At 40.9% G+C, this 20,361-nt stretch overlaps 1 protein-coding gene and 1 pseudogene across 1 annotated transcript; one reads left to right on the top strand and one right to left on the bottom strand.

Moving 5' to 3' along the window:
- Window positions 1–2,372: 2,372 nt before the first annotated feature.
- Window positions 2,373–10,977, bottom strand: LOC114032646 (signal peptidase complex subunit 2). Its single transcript, XM_027848005.1, has 5 exons — window positions 10,963–10,977; window positions 9,911–9,994; window positions 8,418–8,578; window positions 7,333–7,467; window positions 2,373–3,483 (listed from the first exon to the last, which is right to left on the bottom strand). Exons 1-5 carry the CDS (start codon window positions 10,975–10,977, stop codon window positions 3,297–3,299), a joined length of 582 nt encoding a protein of 193 aa, XP_027703806.1. The 3' UTR covers window positions 2,373–3,296.
- A 2,755-nt stretch (window positions 10,978–13,732) lies between these two features.
- Window positions 13,733–19,663, top strand: LOC114032647 (annotated as a pseudogene).
- Window positions 19,664–20,361: the final 698 nt, after the last annotated feature.

Raw genomic sequence — 20,361 nt, 5'->3', positions numbered from 1 at the left:
CGCACCTCCCTTCCTCCTCCTCCTCTCGTCCTCTGCATGGTTTCCCCAGCCCCACCCCCCCCCCGCATTCTATCCCCACGCTCCCAGCCACCCCCGCACGTCCCGCTCACCGGGAGCCTCAGGCCGGCCCGCGGCTCTGGACTTGGCCGAGGACAGAGGAGGCGCGTGACCGGGCCTGGGGCAGGCGGGGAGGAGGGGCAGGGGGGAACCGGTCGAGCGCGGCAGACACGAAGTCCTGAAAGAGCCAAAGTGAGCCTGGGAAGACGCAGAGCAGGCGAAGAGATCCAGAAATGGGAGAGACAAGGTGGTGGGAGGAAAGAGTAACATGCCAGAGCGTGGCCGACAGCTAGCCCCACACCGAGCCTACCTGGATTACAGAGGCGTGGAGCCCTGGCAGGAGGAGTTATGCAGAATGCTGAGCATGCGCACAGAGAAGCAGCGTCCCTCGTGACCTCTCCGGCACAGCGGGGTGGAGCGTAGGAGGAGCAGCGGTCTCCCTGCGCACCTGGTCCTAAACCTCCTCAGTCCTGCTAGCCCCCGCGGCCTGAACAAATGTTACCGTGTGGTTCGGAGCCAGTGTGCAGGAGACCCGGCCGCGGGGAGGGTACAGACTTGGAAAACAAGATTGGGAGTTTAGGACCAGCGGGATCTTGGCCAAGTAACTCAGCCTCTCGGGTGGGTTTTCCCGTCCGACAGGGAGGTCCTGGATTACGATCTAGTTTGTAGACGGCTGCTTTCACATTCTCTGCTTGGAGATCCCTTCCAGCTCTGACATTCCCTGTTCTAGAACCCTCCCAGCTCTGACATTCTGTATTCTAAGGTGCATTCTAGCTCTGACCTTGTGTTCTAAGGTGTATTCTAGCTCTGACATTCTATTTTCTTCATTATTAAAATCTTTACTGATTTACATAGACTTAGAGCTCAAAGGGACTTTAGAGATCATGTGCCCTTCCGCTTCATTTTTCAGGGGTCATTTTACAGGGGAAGAAACCTAGTTAGGTCAGAGCAGAGACTAGAACCCAAGTCTCCTGACTCCCAATATTGCACTCTTTCTGACTGGTGGTCTGACAAGTACCCCTCCATCCCCACTTCCAGAACAAAGGTCCTTAGTCCCATGACCAGCTGATGAATGAGGAGGGATCCCTTCGATTTTTTCCAGTCCTCAAGCTCACTTCACTCCCACTCCTCTCCTGCTTAGGAAAATCTGAGATGCCAGAAAGGGCAAAACAAAGACAAAGACAAGGTCCCCCAGACGAGAGGCAGAGGTAACCCCGGCAAAGCATAACCTTCATCAGGACTAAGGTACACTGTCTCTCTTAGGTCACCCCGCCCCAATTCAGCTGACCCCACCACTTCCTGACAGGACACCTGCTGCAGTCCCTGGTTGCCCCATCTCCCCAGGCAACCCATGAAGGTTATTGCCCTGGGCAAAGTTGCTATAACTATTTTAAAGTAAAGCCCTGCTCAGTTCAACCTACAAGTTCAAGAGCACCTGCCATAATCCTTGATATTAGTGTATAGTTGCAGTTTGATTAAGTCTCCGATCCTATCACTTCTCACCACCCCTCGTCAAAATCTTTACTGACTCCCTGTGGCCTACAGAACTAAATTCTAAGCTTGACATTCAAGGCCCTTCTTACCCTTCCTACATTCTCTCTCCCTAGACTTCCCCTTCATATGCTCTACCTGACAGCCAAACAGGATTACTTGCTCTCCTCAGACAAGGTCCAGGGCTCTGCCCTCTCAGCTTTGCTCACAGTTTTCTGCACCTACCACCCCTATTGAAATCCTGTGGTTCCCTCAAGGCCTCCTCAAATGCCATCTCCTCCGAGGCTTTCTCTGATAACCTCCACCTCCACTCTGATGTGAAGTCGTATCTCTGTACTCCTGTGGATCATCACCTTCACATCTGTATTATGTTTACATTACTTCTTATACTAGTTGGGGAGCTGTCTGAGAGTAGGGACTGTAGTATGCACATCTGGATCGCTCCCAGTGGACACAACAGATGTCCATGTTCAATGAATGGGCTCTTAGGGCTGTAGGGCTCCTCAAATTATCTACTCCAATTTACTAATTTTAAAGAAGCAGCTCAGACTCACAGGTGATCTGAAAGGTTCCTTCCAGCTCAAACTGCATATGAAATCATTCAATCAAACTTCCTTCTTTTACAGATGAGAAAACTCAGGCTCAGATTGATAAAGGACCTCATTCAGGAAAATCGGCAAAGCCGAGAGTTGCATCCAGACGATGGCCAAAAGTCCCTGCCTGGTCTAAATCCTAGGAGCTTCAACTCAAACCTGTTGGTGGACAACTCAACAAAAAAACCGACACAGGCTGATCTTTCTCTTCCATTAAGTCACAACACCACATTTGCATCTCTTATTTCCTTTTATTGAAAAAAATTCATTTAGAAAATGGCAGTTAATAAGGGACACAGAACAGAAATTAAGAAACGGGAGAGTTGGGGGGGCAGAGGTGGGGAGAAGCCATGGAGGACACAAAGAGAACTAAAAACGCCATTGACTGATTTGATTGGTCAAGAGCATAAAACCTGATATCCAGAAGGAGGATCTTTCCTTCCCCTGGTCTGTTTTCAACAAATTAATGTGATGGGTATTGTGTATTATTACTTTTTTAAAGTCACCCCCCCAATTCAGTCAATAAATACAAAACTCAAAAGTAGGTCTGTGACTAGAAGCTGTTGTACCCCAAAGGTTTTGTCCTAAATCCCTGAAGGAGGCAGGGCCTGGGATAAAAAACTAATAATGGACAGGTGCAACAGTCAGCATTATGGGGAACAGGTTAAAAAATTTAAAAGAAAGGGAGGGGCAGGCATTGCAGGAAGCTGCTGCTGCATGGTATAAGCACTGCCAGGTACAAAGGAGGAGGTCTATAGAGCTTCAAGCAAAAACTCCTTCCAAAAGTCCTTGATAAATCAAGAGTCTTTCAATCTAATCAATTCCAAAGGTCAGAGAGCAACCGTAATGACAGGTTAGAGCAAGGCAGCCATATGGACCGGGTCTGACCATGACCTTGCTTGCTCTACACTAGCTCCCAGCTCCTGATTCCACTTTAGAAAATCCTATTGATCCAGAAGGAACTAGGATTTCATGACAAAACATGAGACATTTTAAACATTTTTTATTTTACTCTATCTGCTTTAGTTTCTGGCTTGTGGGGTATTTGTTTCTGTTTTGTTTTTGTTGTTTGGTGTGTGTGTGTGTGTGTGTGTGTGTGTGTGTGTATGTGTGGTCAGCATGATCCCAGCAGAAAAAAGGCTGCTCCTGGAAGGGTTATTTCGTTTTCCTCTCTGTGGCGAGACTGTCGTGGAGCTTGGAGATCTCAGGCTCGTAGGCCTCCATGACCAGCATCCCACTGTTGTCGAAAAACTTAGCAATGGATTTAGTGAACTCTGCTTCTCTCTGCTGCTTGGTTTTCCCACTAATGAAGGTCAGCTTCAAGGTGTACTTGTCATCAAATCTGGGTACCAGGACACAACATACAGAATTCAGGTTTGGTAAGCATTCATCAACAGTAAGTGGCATCTACTAACAGACGACACCTTGGGTCCTGAACCTCAAAATGAACCATAACTAACATCTATATAGACTTTTACAGTTTACAAAGCACTTCTTTATCAACAGGCAGGTGCTGTGGAGCAGCCACACCACATGAGGAACATTTATTGAATTACTGAATTTAATGAAGGAGCAGTACAATTAAGTGACTTCCTATAGTCACAAGGTTAGTAAACTAAAGTCAGGACTGCCCTCTCAGGTGATTTTTCTTTTCATTTTTTTAAAATCAACTTAAACATCAACAAACACGGACATTTCAATAAGCAAAAAACAGAAAAGGGGATTGTATATGACTATGAACTTCAGTTAAAAAGTTTTTTTAAAGAGTATATATTAAATTAACATGAAAATAACTAAATTGCTCTGGTTGTCTGTGGGCCTTTCTGAACTTCCCTTTATAGTCTGGCATATATTTTTAAATGTTTCATTGATTCTCCTTTTTTCTTTTCTTTCTTTATTTAGCATTATTCATCAACTGTCTCCCCTGAGCCATCTAAAGCAGAAGAAGCCTTCCCTTCTCTTCACGTTCTGTTTATTTTTACTGCAGAGTCTGTCATCAAGGACTTGACAGTAGTTAGATGGACACAACAATCCTTAAAGATCTGGAATTTCACCAGTGTAGGGGCTCCCACCACTAACCTCATTTGATCTTCACAATAACCTTGGAAGGTCCCTTATATCATCAACCTTCTATACAGAATAAAACAGGCAGTGTGATGTCACTGGAAGAACACTAGACTTAGGGCTGAGACCTGGGTTCAAATCCCAGCTTTTCTATCTAATGCCTTATGTTACCATGAGCATGTTACTACATTCCTCATTCCATGTATGGGGTGTTCAGGGAGGACTAGCACCTCTGGTGTGAGGACTTCCTGAGCCCTTTTTGGGACTGCTCATCCAAAGTTGGTGTCTACTTGTCACCCAACTCTTCTTACCTGTGGCTCCAAGGAGCTGCAGCATGCACAGCAGCCACACCCCAGCAAAAAGTCTCAGCAGATGGGCTAAAAAGGCTAAGAGTAACCGACTGGCCTCAGACCCATCAGTGAGTTAAGGGGATGTCTACTCTAAGCATGTGAAGACTTTCCCTGGTGGGATGGGTGGATGAGAACAATTTGTTCCAATGACGATGAAGGCAGCTGAAGCAGGTACTGTGGAGCACTTAGAGCTTGGTCAGACACAGAAGATGTCATGGTCATGCCAAGGTCACGCACTGCATCGCAGGCCATCACCAGTCGTCTTGACTTTTGTTCTACCACTGGACTTCAATGACTCAGGAAGAGAGAGTGAGACTGACAACTTTGTCCAACTCTGCCTCTCTTCAATCCAATTTGCACTGGAGTCAAAACATTGTCTGTGATGTCACTGGTCCTCTTCAAAGGACAAACAACATTTCCTCATTCATCTTTCTCACACGTTACCAACAATGAAAATTACAATTAAATCAATAGAGTTGGTCACTGGGCAGCACACAATGGATAGAGTGCTAAGCCTGGAGTCAGGAAGACTAGAATTTAAATTGGGTTTCAGACACTTACTAGCTATGTGACCCTGAGGAAGCCACTTAACCTGTTTGCCTCAGTTTCCTGAACTGTAAAATGATGATAATAATAACACCTAGCTCCCAGGATTGCTGTGAAAATCAAATGGGATAATATTTGTAAAGACTTAGCACAGTGCCTGATAAGTAGCAGGCACCATATAAATAACTAGCTGGCTATCACCATCATCATTATCACTAATGCTTCTAAAAAAGGCATTTTTGATGGACTGCCATATGGTCTCACTCACTATTCTGGTATGTTCCCAAACCAAAAAACTTCCCTGGCCAAAACTCCTCTATGTGTATGATTCTTAAGGGAAGCAACTATGTCTCTTCAGTATTTTTATTCCCAGTACTTAGTATAATGCCTGGCACACTGTCTTTAATAAATGCTTTCTCATTCATTCATTCATCCTATTTCTTTCTCTAGGCCTCAATGACAATATGATTTCTAAAATCCTTTCTAGTTCTTGATCCTATAATCTACCTATGTCAGACTCATCATTCATCTGGCACTTGGGAAAGCCACCATGTATTATAAGCTATCCTTCTGCTGATATGTCTTGGTTCCCAAACTGGTTTATCAACACCCAGATTGTATTTTATACTTCTACGTCCCCAGTACTTGGAACAGAGCCCTACCTGTAGAAGACGTTCAATGAATGTCTGCTGCTGGTATTGATTCAAACATTGAGTTATGCAAAGAATTCTATGCTACGCACTAAGGATTAAAAATGGCGAGGGAGACTTTTCTCTCAAAGAATTTATAGTCTACTAGTAAGGGATGAAGTAGGAGAGGAAAACACAGTATATAATGAAAGTTACACCTAAGAATATCATGGAAGTCAAAAAACATGAACACTTTTCAAAAGAGAAATTATGTACTATAGTTGCTATATTACTATACTACAATATACTCTATTAAAATATCTACACATTCTATATATAGTATAGAAATCATAATACTCTATATTCTCTCTTTCTCTCTCGTATAGTAATAGCACTATAATACTCTCTATATTCTCTCTCTTTCTCTGTCTTGTATAGTAATGGTATTATAATACTATAACTACTACAGGAAATAACATATGCTCTAAACCACTAATACCAAAAGAAATGCGAATTAAAACAATTCTGAAGTTTCACCTCTTATTCAAATTAGCACGATGACCAAAAAAAGTGAGAAATGTCAATATAAGAGGAACTGTGGGAAGAGATACATGTTTTTCTCCTGTCAATAAAACCATGGAAGTACTCAACCATTCTGGAAAGCAATTTGGAATTCTCTAAGAAAAGTGACTAAAATGTCTGCTGCTCTTTGACCTGGCAATGCCTGCCTGTCATGAGTATTAATTCCAAGAAAGTTAAAGTGTGAAATCCCAGAATGTACTCACACATTCAAAGCAGCACTCTTTGTAGCAGCAAAGCACTAGAAAGATGTGATGCAGTGGGATAGGTGCTACTCAGTAGGGTTCAAATCTCTCTTCAGATGCTTACTATGTGAAACTTAATCTCTCAGAAAGGAGGAAGGAAACAAGCATTTATTAAGTGACTATTATGTGCCTGGCACTATGCTAACCACTTACAAATATTCCTCATTTGATATTTAAAACAACCTTGGAAGGTTGGTGCTATTACAGGAAATGGGCAAACAAAGGTTAAGTGACTTGCCCAGGATCACATAGCTAGTTAAATATCTGAGGTTGCATTTGAACTCAGGTCTTCCTAACTCCAGGCCCCACACTCTATCACTGCACCACCTTGCTACGAGTGGAAAGACTCTGAATCTCAGTTTTTGACAAATTTTTCATAAAATGGGGATAATAAAATTTGTACTACTGAATTCACAGGGTTCTTGTAAGGAAATTTTTTCTTTTTTTTGAAAACTTTAAAAGGCTACATAAATGTGAGTTTGAAAGAAAAGAATGAGAGGGAGGGAGGGAGAAGAGGAAGAAGGGGAGAGAGGAAGGGGATGGATAGAAACAGAGAAAAGAGAAGGGGAGGGAGAGAGAAAGAGACAGAGAGAGAGGGAGTGTATGTGTGTGTGTGAGAGAGAGAGAGGAGAAGAAGAAGGAGGAGGAAAAGGAAAAGGAGAAGGAGAAGGAGAAGAAGAAGAAGGGGGGGAGAGAGAGAATGAGAATGGCTGGCAGTAAATATTCTTGAAGAAAAACCCATTTCTTTATCATATAAAGAATCATACAGTGAGCATACCGTTTAAGACTGGAAGAGAGCTGCCAAATATCATCAGGATCCATTCCTGATGGATCTTTTTTATGCGCTACAAGAAAAATGCTTTTCTCCTTATATGAAGTATAGATGGTCAGGATCCCCATCATGATGAAATAGGTTCAGGGTACGTTAAGGAAACAGAAAGCTAAGACAAGGCAAAACAAAGATATGGAAATTAAAGAGGCCCCTGAAACTTTCTGTCTTCAGAGATGGCTGTATTACTGCAAACATGTCAACCAATCTCTCTAGGTCCACTTCCAAATCTGTCAGCTAAGGTTGGACTCAATAGTCTCTAACATCTTTCTACCATTCTACAGTAGTGCTCTAACAGTTCATGTCTCCTTGCTCTGAACTTATTTCACTGGCTTCTTACGTTACAAAAAGGGATAGCACGTAGAGGGACACAGTGAAGTGGCAGGTATCTGCAAGAGAGAGACCAAGATTGTAAGGGACTAGAGGGATTGGCTAAGGACCTGTATGGGAGAAAGAGCCCTGGATTTGGAGCCAAAGGACATGGGCCTGCATTTTGGCACTTCCAGTTACTAGTTAGGTGACCTTGGGAAGCCACATCCCTTTCAGCAAAATGGAAGGGGTTGGACTCAAGGATCTCCAAAGTCCCTTCCACCTTGGAATCTCTGATCCTAAGACACTGATCTGTCAAAGGAGCACTTATGGCTCCTTCCTAAGATTACCCACATTAGTCAGACATGAAACCTGATTTCTAGAGTCAAAATGCAAATTTCTAAGCACTTTGTAAATCTTAAAGATGTTCCTCACAACCACCCCATGAAGTAAATAGTGTCAGAATTATTACCCCTATTTTATAGACGAGCCAATAAGAGGGAAAGTGATTTGTCCAAAATCTCACTGCTTAGTGACAGAATCAGGACTGGAAGCCAGATCTCATCAGTCCAAAAGTAAGCTGCCTCTTACTCAGTCTGATTTCCTTTAGCTCTCTTTCCTGTCCCTTCTCTCCAATTTAACTGTTATTCAGACCCCTCCTCCCAGGTAAGTGGACCAATCAACATGTTTTGGAAGGGAAAAAAGGGCAGTGATTACAAGGATATGATATGACACATAAGGCAAGGACTGGCTTGGATGCTGGAAAGGGGTGCAAGTAGTCCCAGACCAAAGCCACAATGGCAAAGAAACAGGAGATTGTACAGATGATGAGGCGGCCATCAATCAAACCAAAATTCTCCACATACTTGTACTTTTCTAGAAGCACCTGATGAGAAAACAAACATAAAAATAAATTGAGGAATCCAGTTAACAAGGATATTTCTTCTCTTCATTTTGTTTCTGTGTATGTGTGTGTGTGTAAAAATGCTTTTTCATTACATAATCAGCATCACGTTGGGGAATAGGATGTACAATGTTGAAATAACAGATCTTTTGAAGTAATCAGAATCATCAAATCGTAAATACAAGGACTCTCCAAAGTCACCTAATTCAAGTTGTTTCAGTATTATTAAACTCTACACCAAAGGCTGGCAAACTACAGGCCATGGGGCCAAATACACCTGCTTCCTGCTTCTGTAAAGCCCAAGAGCTAAGAACAGTTTTTACATCTTAAAATAAAGTTTTATCATATTTTAAAATGTAAGAACCATTCTTAGCTCAAGGGGCTTACAAAAGCAGATTAGGACATAGTTTGTCAACCTCTTCTCTAAACCACCTATGGCAACTTGAGTGTTTAATTTATTACTTAAGAACTTCAGAGAAAGTCCACACATTCTGCTACTAACCCAAAGCAATTTGATTCAATTCTACATGCCTTGATGATGGGACTGGAAACATGAAAAATAATACAATCCTTGCCCTAGAGAGATTACAATCTAATAGAAGTATGGGACATGTACACAAATGTGTATGATACAAGGTAGAATGGGAACAAAGTGCTCTAGGAAAATTTGGGGAAAAGATTATTTTTAGTTGGGGATTAACCAGGGAAAATGACAACATCTGAACTGGGACCTTGAAAGAAAAGAATTTTAATAGGTGCAAAGGAGTACTTCTTAGCCATAGGGGGCAGCTTGCATGAATGCAGAGAAAGAAGGAAGCAAAATAAAAACTAGGAACAAGTTACTTATTCCTGGCTGGAATGTAATAAGTATGAAAAGGGAATAGTGTGAAATAATGTTGGAAAGAGAGATTATAACCAGAGAGAAACAAAATACCAATCTAAAAAGGCTTATTTGTAATCTTGGCATCTCTATGTCAAGGATGTATTGAAGAGGGGGAAAAGCTGGAGGTAGATATACCAGTTGCATTATTTCAACAGTACAGGTGAAGTTATAAAGGCCTGAACTAGAACGGCAACCATGGGAATGGAACATTTTTTGACCAATTTGGCAGCTCCACTATGTGAAGACAAATCACCAAGATCCTTTCTAGCCCAGTTTCAACCTTTCAAGAACACTGGTCACCTGAGTCCACACACACACACAGACACACACACAAGACCCACTGAAGATGGATTACTAGTTGTGTGCAGGCAGGTATTTTGAAGGCTAATTTTAAAAGGGAAGCTATAATGATGTTACAAAGAAGCAAGTACCTTTTTGGCAGAATCATCCAAAGAATTTTTCACCGCAGATCCATCCCACTTGTCAATTTTTACAGGTTTATCATCAATCTTCCACTGTAACAAATTGAAAAGTTTCACATCAAAGGATTTGGTATCCAACTGAAATTAAAATATATCTCCAAATGCTATGAGGCCCAATTTAGAAAACCCACAAATATACATAATGTTTGTTTACTCTTTGCCTCCTGATGCTGTCTGAAGTTCTAGGGAATACAGCAGTTAAAAATGAAGTAGAAAAATAGAAAATTTTCCAACAGAAAAGCCACTATCTCCTCTTCCTTCTGGTAGAGGGAATAAAGACTTTGAATGCTCTCCAAGGCTTACTTGCTATTTCCTGCAACACACAAACACCATAGTGTGATACAACATGGACCAATTTTATTTTATTTTTAAAAGTTCAATATTATTTTATTTTCAGTTGAGAATTCTCTCCCTCCCACTGAGAAAGCAAAAAACAAAACCCATTACAAATACATATAGTTGTACAATTAGGCAAAACAAATCCCCACATTAGCAGTGTATTCCACCCCTCCCCCCCCAGCCATGCTTCAGTCTGCATTTTAAGTCCATCAGCTCTCAATAAGGAGGTGGATAGCATATTTTATCATGAGTCTTCTGGAATTATAGTTGGTCATTGTGTTAATCAGAGTTCCTAAGTTTTTCAAAGTTGTTTGTCTTCACAAAATTGTTATTTTATAAATAATTCTCCTGTTAACTGCTCCCTTCACTCTATGTTAGTTCATACAAATCTTCCCAGTTTTTTCTGAAGCTATTCCCTTCATCATTTCTTATAGCAGTCACTCTCATTCACATATATGACTTGTTCAGTCAGTGTCCAGTTAATGGGTACTTCCTCTCCCTCCAGTTTCCAGTTCTCTGCCACCACAAAAAGAGCTGCTAAACATATTGGTAGATGGGGGTTGTGGGTCAGTTTTAAATGGATCACTTTGTTTGCTGTCTTTTGGAGCACAAGAAGCCATTCTTGAGTAACAATCCCACCAAACCAGGATATTAATCATTACCTGAACATACACCATGCTTTGTGCCTTTATAAATCCATCCCTCATCCTCACCTCTACTCACTGACAGTTTATCTCCCATACCACCTGTTTCATGCAGGAATCCTCCCTAACCAGAAGCATCACTGCTTCATATGAATTCACAGAAGAAAGAGCTGGGTTCACATCCTGGTTCTGCCTTTTATTAGCAATGTGCCTCTGGACAGGTCATTTCCCTTCTCTGGGATCTGAGATTCTTTATTTATAAAATAAGGAAATCCAACAAGATGATGCCTAAGGTCCCTTCCAATTATAACATTTTATACACCTACAACATTTTTTCCCTTACATTCTTCTATACTTACATGCTATCTGTACTTCAATTATTTGTGCCAGTGTCTTAACCATTTTTATCAAAAAAACACTAAATGTTAGGTAAATAATGAAGGGCATCATGGCACAGAAAAACAAAACGAGCAGTTAATACAAAATTAGGTGAGTTTTGGAATGTGTTGTTTGGCTTGGGGGGTGGTACCTGGAGTGGAAGAAGGAGAAAGGAATGTATAGTATTTAGCTTCTTGATTATTTGAAGCTTAGATAAAAAGGTACTTTTATCTAAGTACTTAGACAAAAGAGTATTTCAAATAACAATTCCTCACATTTTAATTAAGCTTAAGGTTACCAAAGAATTTTCCTAACATTTCCAGGAGGCAGAATGCAAAGTTTATTATCTTTATCTTACAGAAGAAGAAATTGAGGTTCAGAGACAAGAGTACATCCTATGTGAGAGCTAGAAATGAATCACAGAATCTCAATATCTGAAGAGATTCAAACATTGGGAAAGCAAGAAAAACAAGGGTCATTACAAATATATATATATAGTTAAAATTCCCACATTAGCCATGCTCCCATCACCCACATTCTACCTCACAAGTAGGATCCCAGCTATAAATATGCCTAATAACTGATGATCCAGAGTCAGATGGAAAGCCTTTCAATGAAGGCAAAGCCAGGACCTCCTGGGGCAGACCATTCTATTTTTGGATAATTCTGTTAGATCAGTTTTCCTTATCTGCTAGATGCTGGGATACAAATGGAAAAATGAAAGTTCTCTGCCTTCAAGGAGTTTACAATTTCACCAGAAGGATACAACATGTGCCAAATCTATATAAAACAAAGTAATCTGAAGAGGGAGAGAACCTAGCAACTAGGAGCACCAAGAAAGGATTCATGAAGGAAATGGCAGCTGAGCTGTGCCATGAAAAGCCTTCTCAGACAGGAGTTTGTGTGGAGGGCTTTTCAGGAATGAGGAACAGCTAGCAGGCCAGTTTGTCTAGAATATGAAGTAGGTACAAGCAAACATAATATGCTTATAGGGAAAGTTTTATAAATTATAAAGTGATAGAGAACTGAGGGATAATACAATGATTTCTGATTGTACATAACGCAGCTGGCCGACGTCAGATAAATAATACCAGGTCACCATTATATATACATAGTCTTTTGCAAAATATTTATGCTACTTTTCTCCTCTTTATTTTTTTTCTTACTCCCATGGAGTTTCTTCACTTATTGAGATTACTGCCTTTGAAAAAATTTTAAAGTAACCTTGTTGGTGTTGTTCAATCGTGTCTAACACTTCCTGACCTCATGGACCCATAGTGTCCATAGGGTTTTCTTGGCAAAGAAGATACTGGAGTAATTTGTCATTTCCTCCTCCAGTGGATTAAGGCACAAACAGAGGTTAAGTGGCTTGCCCAGGGTCATATAGCTAGTATGTATCAAAGGCTGGCTTTGAACTCTGGTCTTCTTAACTACAGGCCCTGAAATCAATCTACTGAGTCACCTCCCTCTCTCTTGGTACGTACTAATAAAATGGGTAATAACAGCTAACATTTACATAGAATTTTTAAGGTTTAAAAAGCACCTTAACATGTATTATCTCCTCTGACACTCATAACTGCATTATAAAGTAGGTACTTTTATTATCCCCACTTTATAGAGAAAGGAAATTAAGGCTGACAGAAGTTAGAAAACTTGTCCAGGGCCATATAGCCAGTAAATTGACTCCATATAAGTACTTCAATAAGCATTTCAACCTTTTCTAAAGCTGAGTGCACTGATTTCTATATTCCCAATCAAAATTCAAGAACTCTTTCTTTAGGGGTCACCTTTCAAAGACACCATCTTGTTTTCTATAGTCCAGTATTTCCAAATTGTAATCAGTGATGTTCTACACGAGAAATATGCCTACGCTAGTGACATTCCCTCTTGAAAATCAAATATGAAATTGTATGTGATAAAAATATATTGATTACATGCAGCACTTTTTCAGTATGAAAAGAGATGTAATTTCCTCCATTTTGTTGCAAAACATTCCTGGCCATTCCTCATCCAGCAGGGTAATTCCATACCTGCCTTTATGGAATCTATCAATATATTTCATGCCCCAAAGTGTTATGTGACCAATGAGTTTGGGAAACAATGCTTTGAACAGATGCTAATTTGGAGTCAGAAGCCAAATTAATTTATAAAGTTTCTGAACCAGATCTTTTAGCCTAGAGAAGTAAAGATGGAACTGTTTTCAAGTATTTAAAAGAATTGTCATTTACAAGAGGGATGCAATTTGTTCTGCTTGGCCCCAGAAAGTATAGAGAAGAAAAGAGTCTGACTACAACAATATTAAGAGTACTCTTCTCTGGAACCTTATAACTTTTCCTCCCAACAGCCCAAAGACAGAAAGTACTATTATCCCCATTTTACAGCTGAGAAAACTGAAGCTCAAAGAGGTAACATGACTAGCCTACGGTCACAGAAGGTAAGTTTCCTTATACTAGAATCACTGCTCTTTACACTCCACCACAATGGTGAGGCCAAGACATCATTCACAGTCAAATTCCTACAAAAATTCTTCTGTTCACCGCTTCTACTTCCTGCCCTCCCTCCTGTTTCCAACTCCATTCTACTAAAACTACTCTCTCCAAGGTTATCACTCACCTTAACTGCTAAGCCCAACGGTCTTAATTCTCAACCTGTTTGAGCCACCTTCAGCCTGTGGCCCTGCTGACCATATTGGTCTCTTCTCCCTTGGCTTCTGTGACAAGGAGGGCTGTCACTGCAGCCTGGTTCTCTTACCTAACTGGTCATGCTTTCTTGGTCTCTTTGTGCAACATCAGACCAAGTGTGAGTCTCTCACATCTCTCAGTGTCTGGGGACCCCTTGTCTCTCTCTACTCTTTATTTCGGGAGGCTCATCAGGTCCCATGGTTTCCAGTATCATCTCTGTACAGATGACTCCTGAATATATATATCCAGTCTCAATCTCCCCCCTAAATGCCCTGTCCTGCATCATCAAGCGCCTGCATCTTTAACTGAGTGTCCCTCAGTTCCAAAATGAAACTGGAGCTCTGCCAACCACTCCCCACGTGCCCCTCCTCCAGACTTCCCTCATTCTGTTGGGAGCACTCCTGTGGGTCACTCAGGTTAGCAACCTCAGTCATTCCTGAGTATTCTCTCTCCTTCATCCCTCATCCAAGACTTGCTGATTCTACCCCCATTTCTCTACTCTCAAAGCCACCAATAGAATTCAGTCTGAGAGCTAGGTTATGACCTCACCCCTCTCTGGTATTCCTTTTTCCAAAATAATCTTAAAGGACAGATGTGATCACGTCACTTTCCTCATCAACAATCTTCAGTGGCTCCCTAATGCTTCTAGGATAAATTGCAAACTCTAACCTGGCGTTGCAAACCTCCACAGTCTAAGTCTAACTCCTTTCTCAGACTTATCTGATATTACTTCCCTTCATGAACTCTAGGTTCCAGCCAATGTGTTCCCCAAACTTTACAGTCTATATCCCATCTGTGTGCCTTCTCCCAGACTGGAATGTAGTCAGTCCTAAGCTTGATTCTGAGAATCTTTCAAGGCTCAGCTCAGGTGCCATCTCCTATATGAGATCCCTCCTGATTGCCCCCACCCCATCACTGCTCTCTCCTTCCGTGATCCACCTTATACATCCTCACCCCTTTTCATTTTGTCTCTCTCTCTCCAGTAAAACAGAAGCTGTTTGAAAGCAGCATGTTTTTGTCTTTAAGTCCCTCAAAGTTAGCAAAATGTCTTACACGTAGTAGTCACTTGCTAAGTATTTTAATTGCTAAAGTCTGTTTTGAAATATATAACCCCTATATTACACTATATGGATTCCTTTCAGCAATTATACTTCTCCAGTTGGTCTGCTTAAATACTAAAAATGTCATTATGTTCAATAACAGTAAATGGCTGAAAAATGCAGCATTGGGATGAACAGCAGGATGAGAATGAAGTGCTAGATCAGCGTGGGAGACAAAGTCAAATAACTAACGGCACTTAGAACATTAGAGGGAAGAGACCTTAGAGATCATTTAGGATACCTTATATCTTCTCTGAGAAAGTTACCAAATTAGTAAAATAGATCAGAGGAAGGCCACAGACATAGAATATGTGGATTCCAGCAAAGCATCTAACAAAGTCTATCATGCTCTCCTTGGGGTCAAGATGGAAAAATATGAGCTAGACAAAAATACAGTTAGGTGAATTAAGAACCAGTTGAAATACAAGACCAAGACAGAGTCATTAAGGTTGACTTTTAGGAGGGTCTCCAGTGGAGGGCCCTAGGGGTTTGTATTTATACTTGTATAGTTCATAGGTAAAAGTTGGAGGGAGATATATAGGCATGTTTATCAAATGTGCAAATGAAAGAGATAGCTAACTCATAGTAAGAAGAGTCAGGGTCCAAAAAGATATCAATAACCTAAAAAGATTAGATGAATGTAAGACAATTAAATTTAATAAATATATGTAAAGTCCTTTACTAAAAATTCAACTCTGCAAGTGAAGGGGTTAGAGGGAGGAGATAGTTAAACAAAGGTTCATGTGAAAAAGATATGGGAGTTTTAATGGACTACAAGCTAACTATGCATCAAGTTTGACTTGGCAGTCAAAAAAGCTGTGATTTTACTTTGAGTTCAGAGGCATTGCGTCCATATGTTAATAGGAGGAGGAGGAGAAGGAAGAAGAAGAAGAAGAAGAAGAAGAAGAAGAAGTCAGCATTTACATAGCACTTTGAGATCTGCAAAGCACCTGACAAATATCTCATTTTACCTTCATAATAACCCTGGAACATAGGTGATATTATTATCCCCATTTTATAGATGAGGAAACAAAGGCAGACAGAGGTGAAGTAATTTGCCCAGGGTCACACAGCTAGTAACTGTCTGAGGCTAGATTTGAACTCAGGTCTCCCTGACTCCAGGCCCAGTACTCTATGCACTATGGTACCACCTAGCTACTTTAGTTAGTACTCCTGCTTAGAGTACTCCATTTAGTTGCCATCATATTTTAGGGAGGACACTAGAGCCCAGACTGATTGAAGGAACAGATGTTAAGCCAGGAGAAGAAAAAGCCTAAGACACAAATGATAACTAACCTCAAGTATTTGAAATCACTTGAAAGAGGAATTATACTTGTTCTGCTCATTCCCAGAAGGGAGAGTCACAAGCAATGGGTAGAAATTAGAGGCAGATTTCATCTTAATATAAGGAAAAATTTTCTAACAATTAGTTGCTCAAAAGTGAAATGAGCTGTTTATGGAGGTGACATAGGTTCCTCCACACCAGAAGGCTCCTCTCAGAGGTCACATGACCCATCATAGGAAGGTGGAGAGGAGCTTCTTGATCAAGTGTAGTTTAGACAAGATGATCAATTAGGTTACCTTCAACTTAGGTTCTGCAGTCCAGAACTTATAACCGACAGGAGGAAACTTAGGCTCAGAAAAATAAAGTAACTTCTCAAAAACATAGGGAATTAGCAATGAAACTAAGCCTAGAGTCCAAGGGCCTGACAATTCTCTGAAGTAATGGAATCTCTGAGTAATAAGGACCTCTGAGGTCATCTAGTTCAACCTCAGTCCAAAATGGTAATTCCATCTACATTTACAAGTCATCCAAATTCCATTCAAAAACTTTTCTTGACAGGAAATGCAAAATTAGTCCTTCAAGAATGGTTTTTCCTAAACTACCTATTTTTCAAATAACTCCAAACAGCAAAATCTCTACTACCTGCACATTTCCAACAAACACCCCCCACCTCCACCACAACAGAAAGTCATATCTGCAAAAAGACAACTGGAAGCAAATGTGTATCCCTTGTGAAATGCTCTGTCAACTAAAAATACTTTAAGCATCTACAATATCAGAATGAGTCATATTTCCTCAGATACATCAAAGGCCCCTTCACACCTTAGTAGCCAGAAAAATCCATCCCAGTAGCCAACCTACCGGCAATTAGCCTCTCCACAGTTGGGTTGGACCTCAGATATTTGACACAAAGCACACTAACAGACCAATACTTAAAACTTTCTAAGCTGGGCAAGATCTGTCACAGCCTATTCACTGGCACAGTACTCAATGAGCCAGAAGTTACCTCCATCCCACAAGGAAGTTTCAGAGAAGGGCTAAACTGTGCTACAATAATATAGGATGTAAGAGCTGGAAAGGCCATTAAGAGATCTCTGGTCCAGGAGCTCTTAATATTTGTGTCTCACAGTCCCTTTTGGCAGTCTTGTGAAACCTATGAATCCCTTAATATTTTTAAATGCATAAAATACATGGAATTACAAAGAAAACCACAAGTTAGCAGAAAAATAAAGATGTGATTTGTTTTCCATCCAAGTTCATGGACCCTCTGAAATCTATCTACCAATCCTTTGAGGAGCTTGGTCCTAGGCCCTCTTCTTATCTCCCTTGATACTACTTTACTTGGTGATCTTATCAATTGCCATGGATTTAATTACCATCTCTATGCTGATGATTTCTCAAATCTACCCATCCAGGCCCAACCCCTCTGCTGACCTCCAATCCCACATCTCCAAACGCCTTCAGACATCTCAAACTGCAAGTTTAGAAGACATCTTAAATTCAGTATGTCTAAAACAGGGGTGGGGAACCTGTGGCCCTCTAAGTCCTCAAGTGGGGTCTTTGACTGAATCCATACTTCACAGAACAAATCCCATTAATAAAAGGATTTGTTCTGTAAAATTTGGACTCAGTCAAAAGGCCACAAGTTCCCCACTCCTGGTCTAAAACAAAACTCATTATCTTTCCCCCTAAATCTTTCCCTAACCTGCAAACCTCTCTACTACTGTGAAGATCTTCTGGACTCACAACCTAGGTATCATCTTCACCTCCTTACTATCTCTCACTCACACCCACTACCCATATCCAATCTGTTGCAAAGACCTGGCAATTTCACCTCTGCACCATCTCACCAATACTCGTCTCTCCTCTGACACCGCCAGAGGCCTGGTGCAGACCCTCACGCCTGGACTGTTTCAGCGGCCTGCTGGTGGGTCTGCCTGCCTCAAATCTCTTCCCACTTCAATCTACTTTCCAGTCGGCCACTAGAGCACACATCCTTCACCTGCTAACTCAATCAATTCCAAAGGCTTCCTATCATCTCCAGGATCAAATACAAAATCCTGTTTGACAGTCGAGGCCTTTCATAACCTACCTCTTTCCTCCCTTTCCAGTTTTCCAGTCTTCTTACACCTTACTCCCCACCACATACTCTTCAATCCAGTTGTTGTTTGTCCTTCGTTCTCAAAGAGGACCATGACATCAATGAGGTGATGCCATGACTTGCAAGTGAACTGGATTTAAGTGAGGGAGGGCTGTGCAAAGTCACCAGTCTCACTTTCCCCTCCAGAGCCATCTGGGTCCAGTGGCAAGATATGGATCAGGACAACTGGAGATGGCCCCCCCTTCAATCCAGTGACATTGGCCTCGTTTGCTATTCCACAGACAAGACACTCCATCTCCAGGCCCAAGGCATTTTCTTTGGCTGTCCCTGATGCTTGCAATGGCTCTCCCTCCTTATCTCTGCCTAATGCCTTCCCTGGCTTCCTTAAAGTCCCAACTACAATCCTACCTTCTACAGGAAGCTGTTCCCAACCCCTCTTAATTCTAGTGCCTTCCCTCTTTTCATTATTTCCTATTTATATTGTATATATATCTTGTTTGAAAATATTTGTTTGCTTGTTATCTCCTCCATTTGACAGTGAGCTCCCTGAGGACAAGGACTACCTTTTGGCTCTTTTCGTATCTCCAGCGCTCAGCACAGTGCTTGCCACACAGTATGCACTTACACTGAGCTCTGCCCCTCAGCCTGCTGCTGATGGTGGAGAGCCCATGAGGGTGGGCCAAACACCCTGCTCACAAACGCATAAGGGGTTGGAAAGACCACACTAGGTACAGAACCTGCATCAAGAACAGAACTTACCTACATTAATAATGGTATATTAGCACAAGGACAGTTATATGATGGCTCTGATGAAGAATATGAATGTCCCATTTTGAATGAAAGAGCACGTGATGGGTTAGAAAACAAAATGAAAGAAGGTGGAGTTGTTGCTGATTACCATGGCTGTGACTTCTTACCCAAACAATGGTTTCATATAGTTTTTGTGCTTCAGACAGATAATTCCATTTTGTACACAAGATTTGAAAACAGGAGATACAATGTAAAGAAACTACAGGACAATATTCAGTGTGAAATTTTCCAAATTCTTTATGAAGAAGCCATGGCCTCCTACATGAAATGTACACTGGCTGCCCAGCAGTACACCAGAAAACTAGAGAGTAATTTAGATCAGATAATGAAATGGATTAAGGAATGGATGAAAGATAATAATTGAACCTTGAGGGGAAAGCATTGACTTCAAGGCTTACCACCTAATAGTTATATATTTTCTTGATGATCTCTCCTTCCACATGCAACAGAAATTAAGACAATATACACCAAATTTTACTATCCAAGACTACTTTAAAGTAGCAGATGGACAATATATAAGGTTAAATTATGGCTGAACTAATTTTTTTCTCCATGAGAAAACTAAAAACCCTCAAATAGAATGAACAAAGCATTAAGGACTTTTTTAAGTTTAGGAAATATTCAGCATTCTCATTTCATTTGATTAACTACTAAAGAATAAGTAAATTTGAAAAAATAAGTGGAAATTTTTAATACTTGACATAGAAAAGAAAATGAAGATTTGGAGAAATTGCTGACATAAATAAAAGAGCCTAAGGATAAAGCTATAGATATCAAATTAAGTGTTCCATTGGTGGTGAATTGCCGGGGTTCTTTTGTTTTTTGTTTTATAATTTTTAAAGTTGGTAATAGATTAGAATAATCACAAAATGAATGCTGAGATCTTTGAGAAAATAGTTTTTTTTTAAGTACAAGAGTTCACTAAGCTCTTTTGCTTATAAAATCAGTGCTGATCCCAGCACTGATATTTGTCTCTACAGAAGAATAAGCCAATCTTGTTTTCCATATGTAGAAGGGAAATAGCAAAGTCTTCTGTGCACCCATGGAAACTGTAAATATTAA

The sequence above is a fragment of the Vombatus ursinus genome, unplaced genomic scaffold (assembly GCF_900497805.2).
Source record: "Vombatus ursinus unplaced genomic scaffold, bare-nosed wombat genome assembly UNPS02005627.1, whole genome shotgun sequence".
NCBI classification, from domain to species: Eukaryota; Metazoa; Chordata; class Mammalia; order Diprotodontia; family Vombatidae; genus Vombatus; species Vombatus ursinus.
This window is presented reverse-complemented; position numbering and strand designations above follow the sequence as displayed.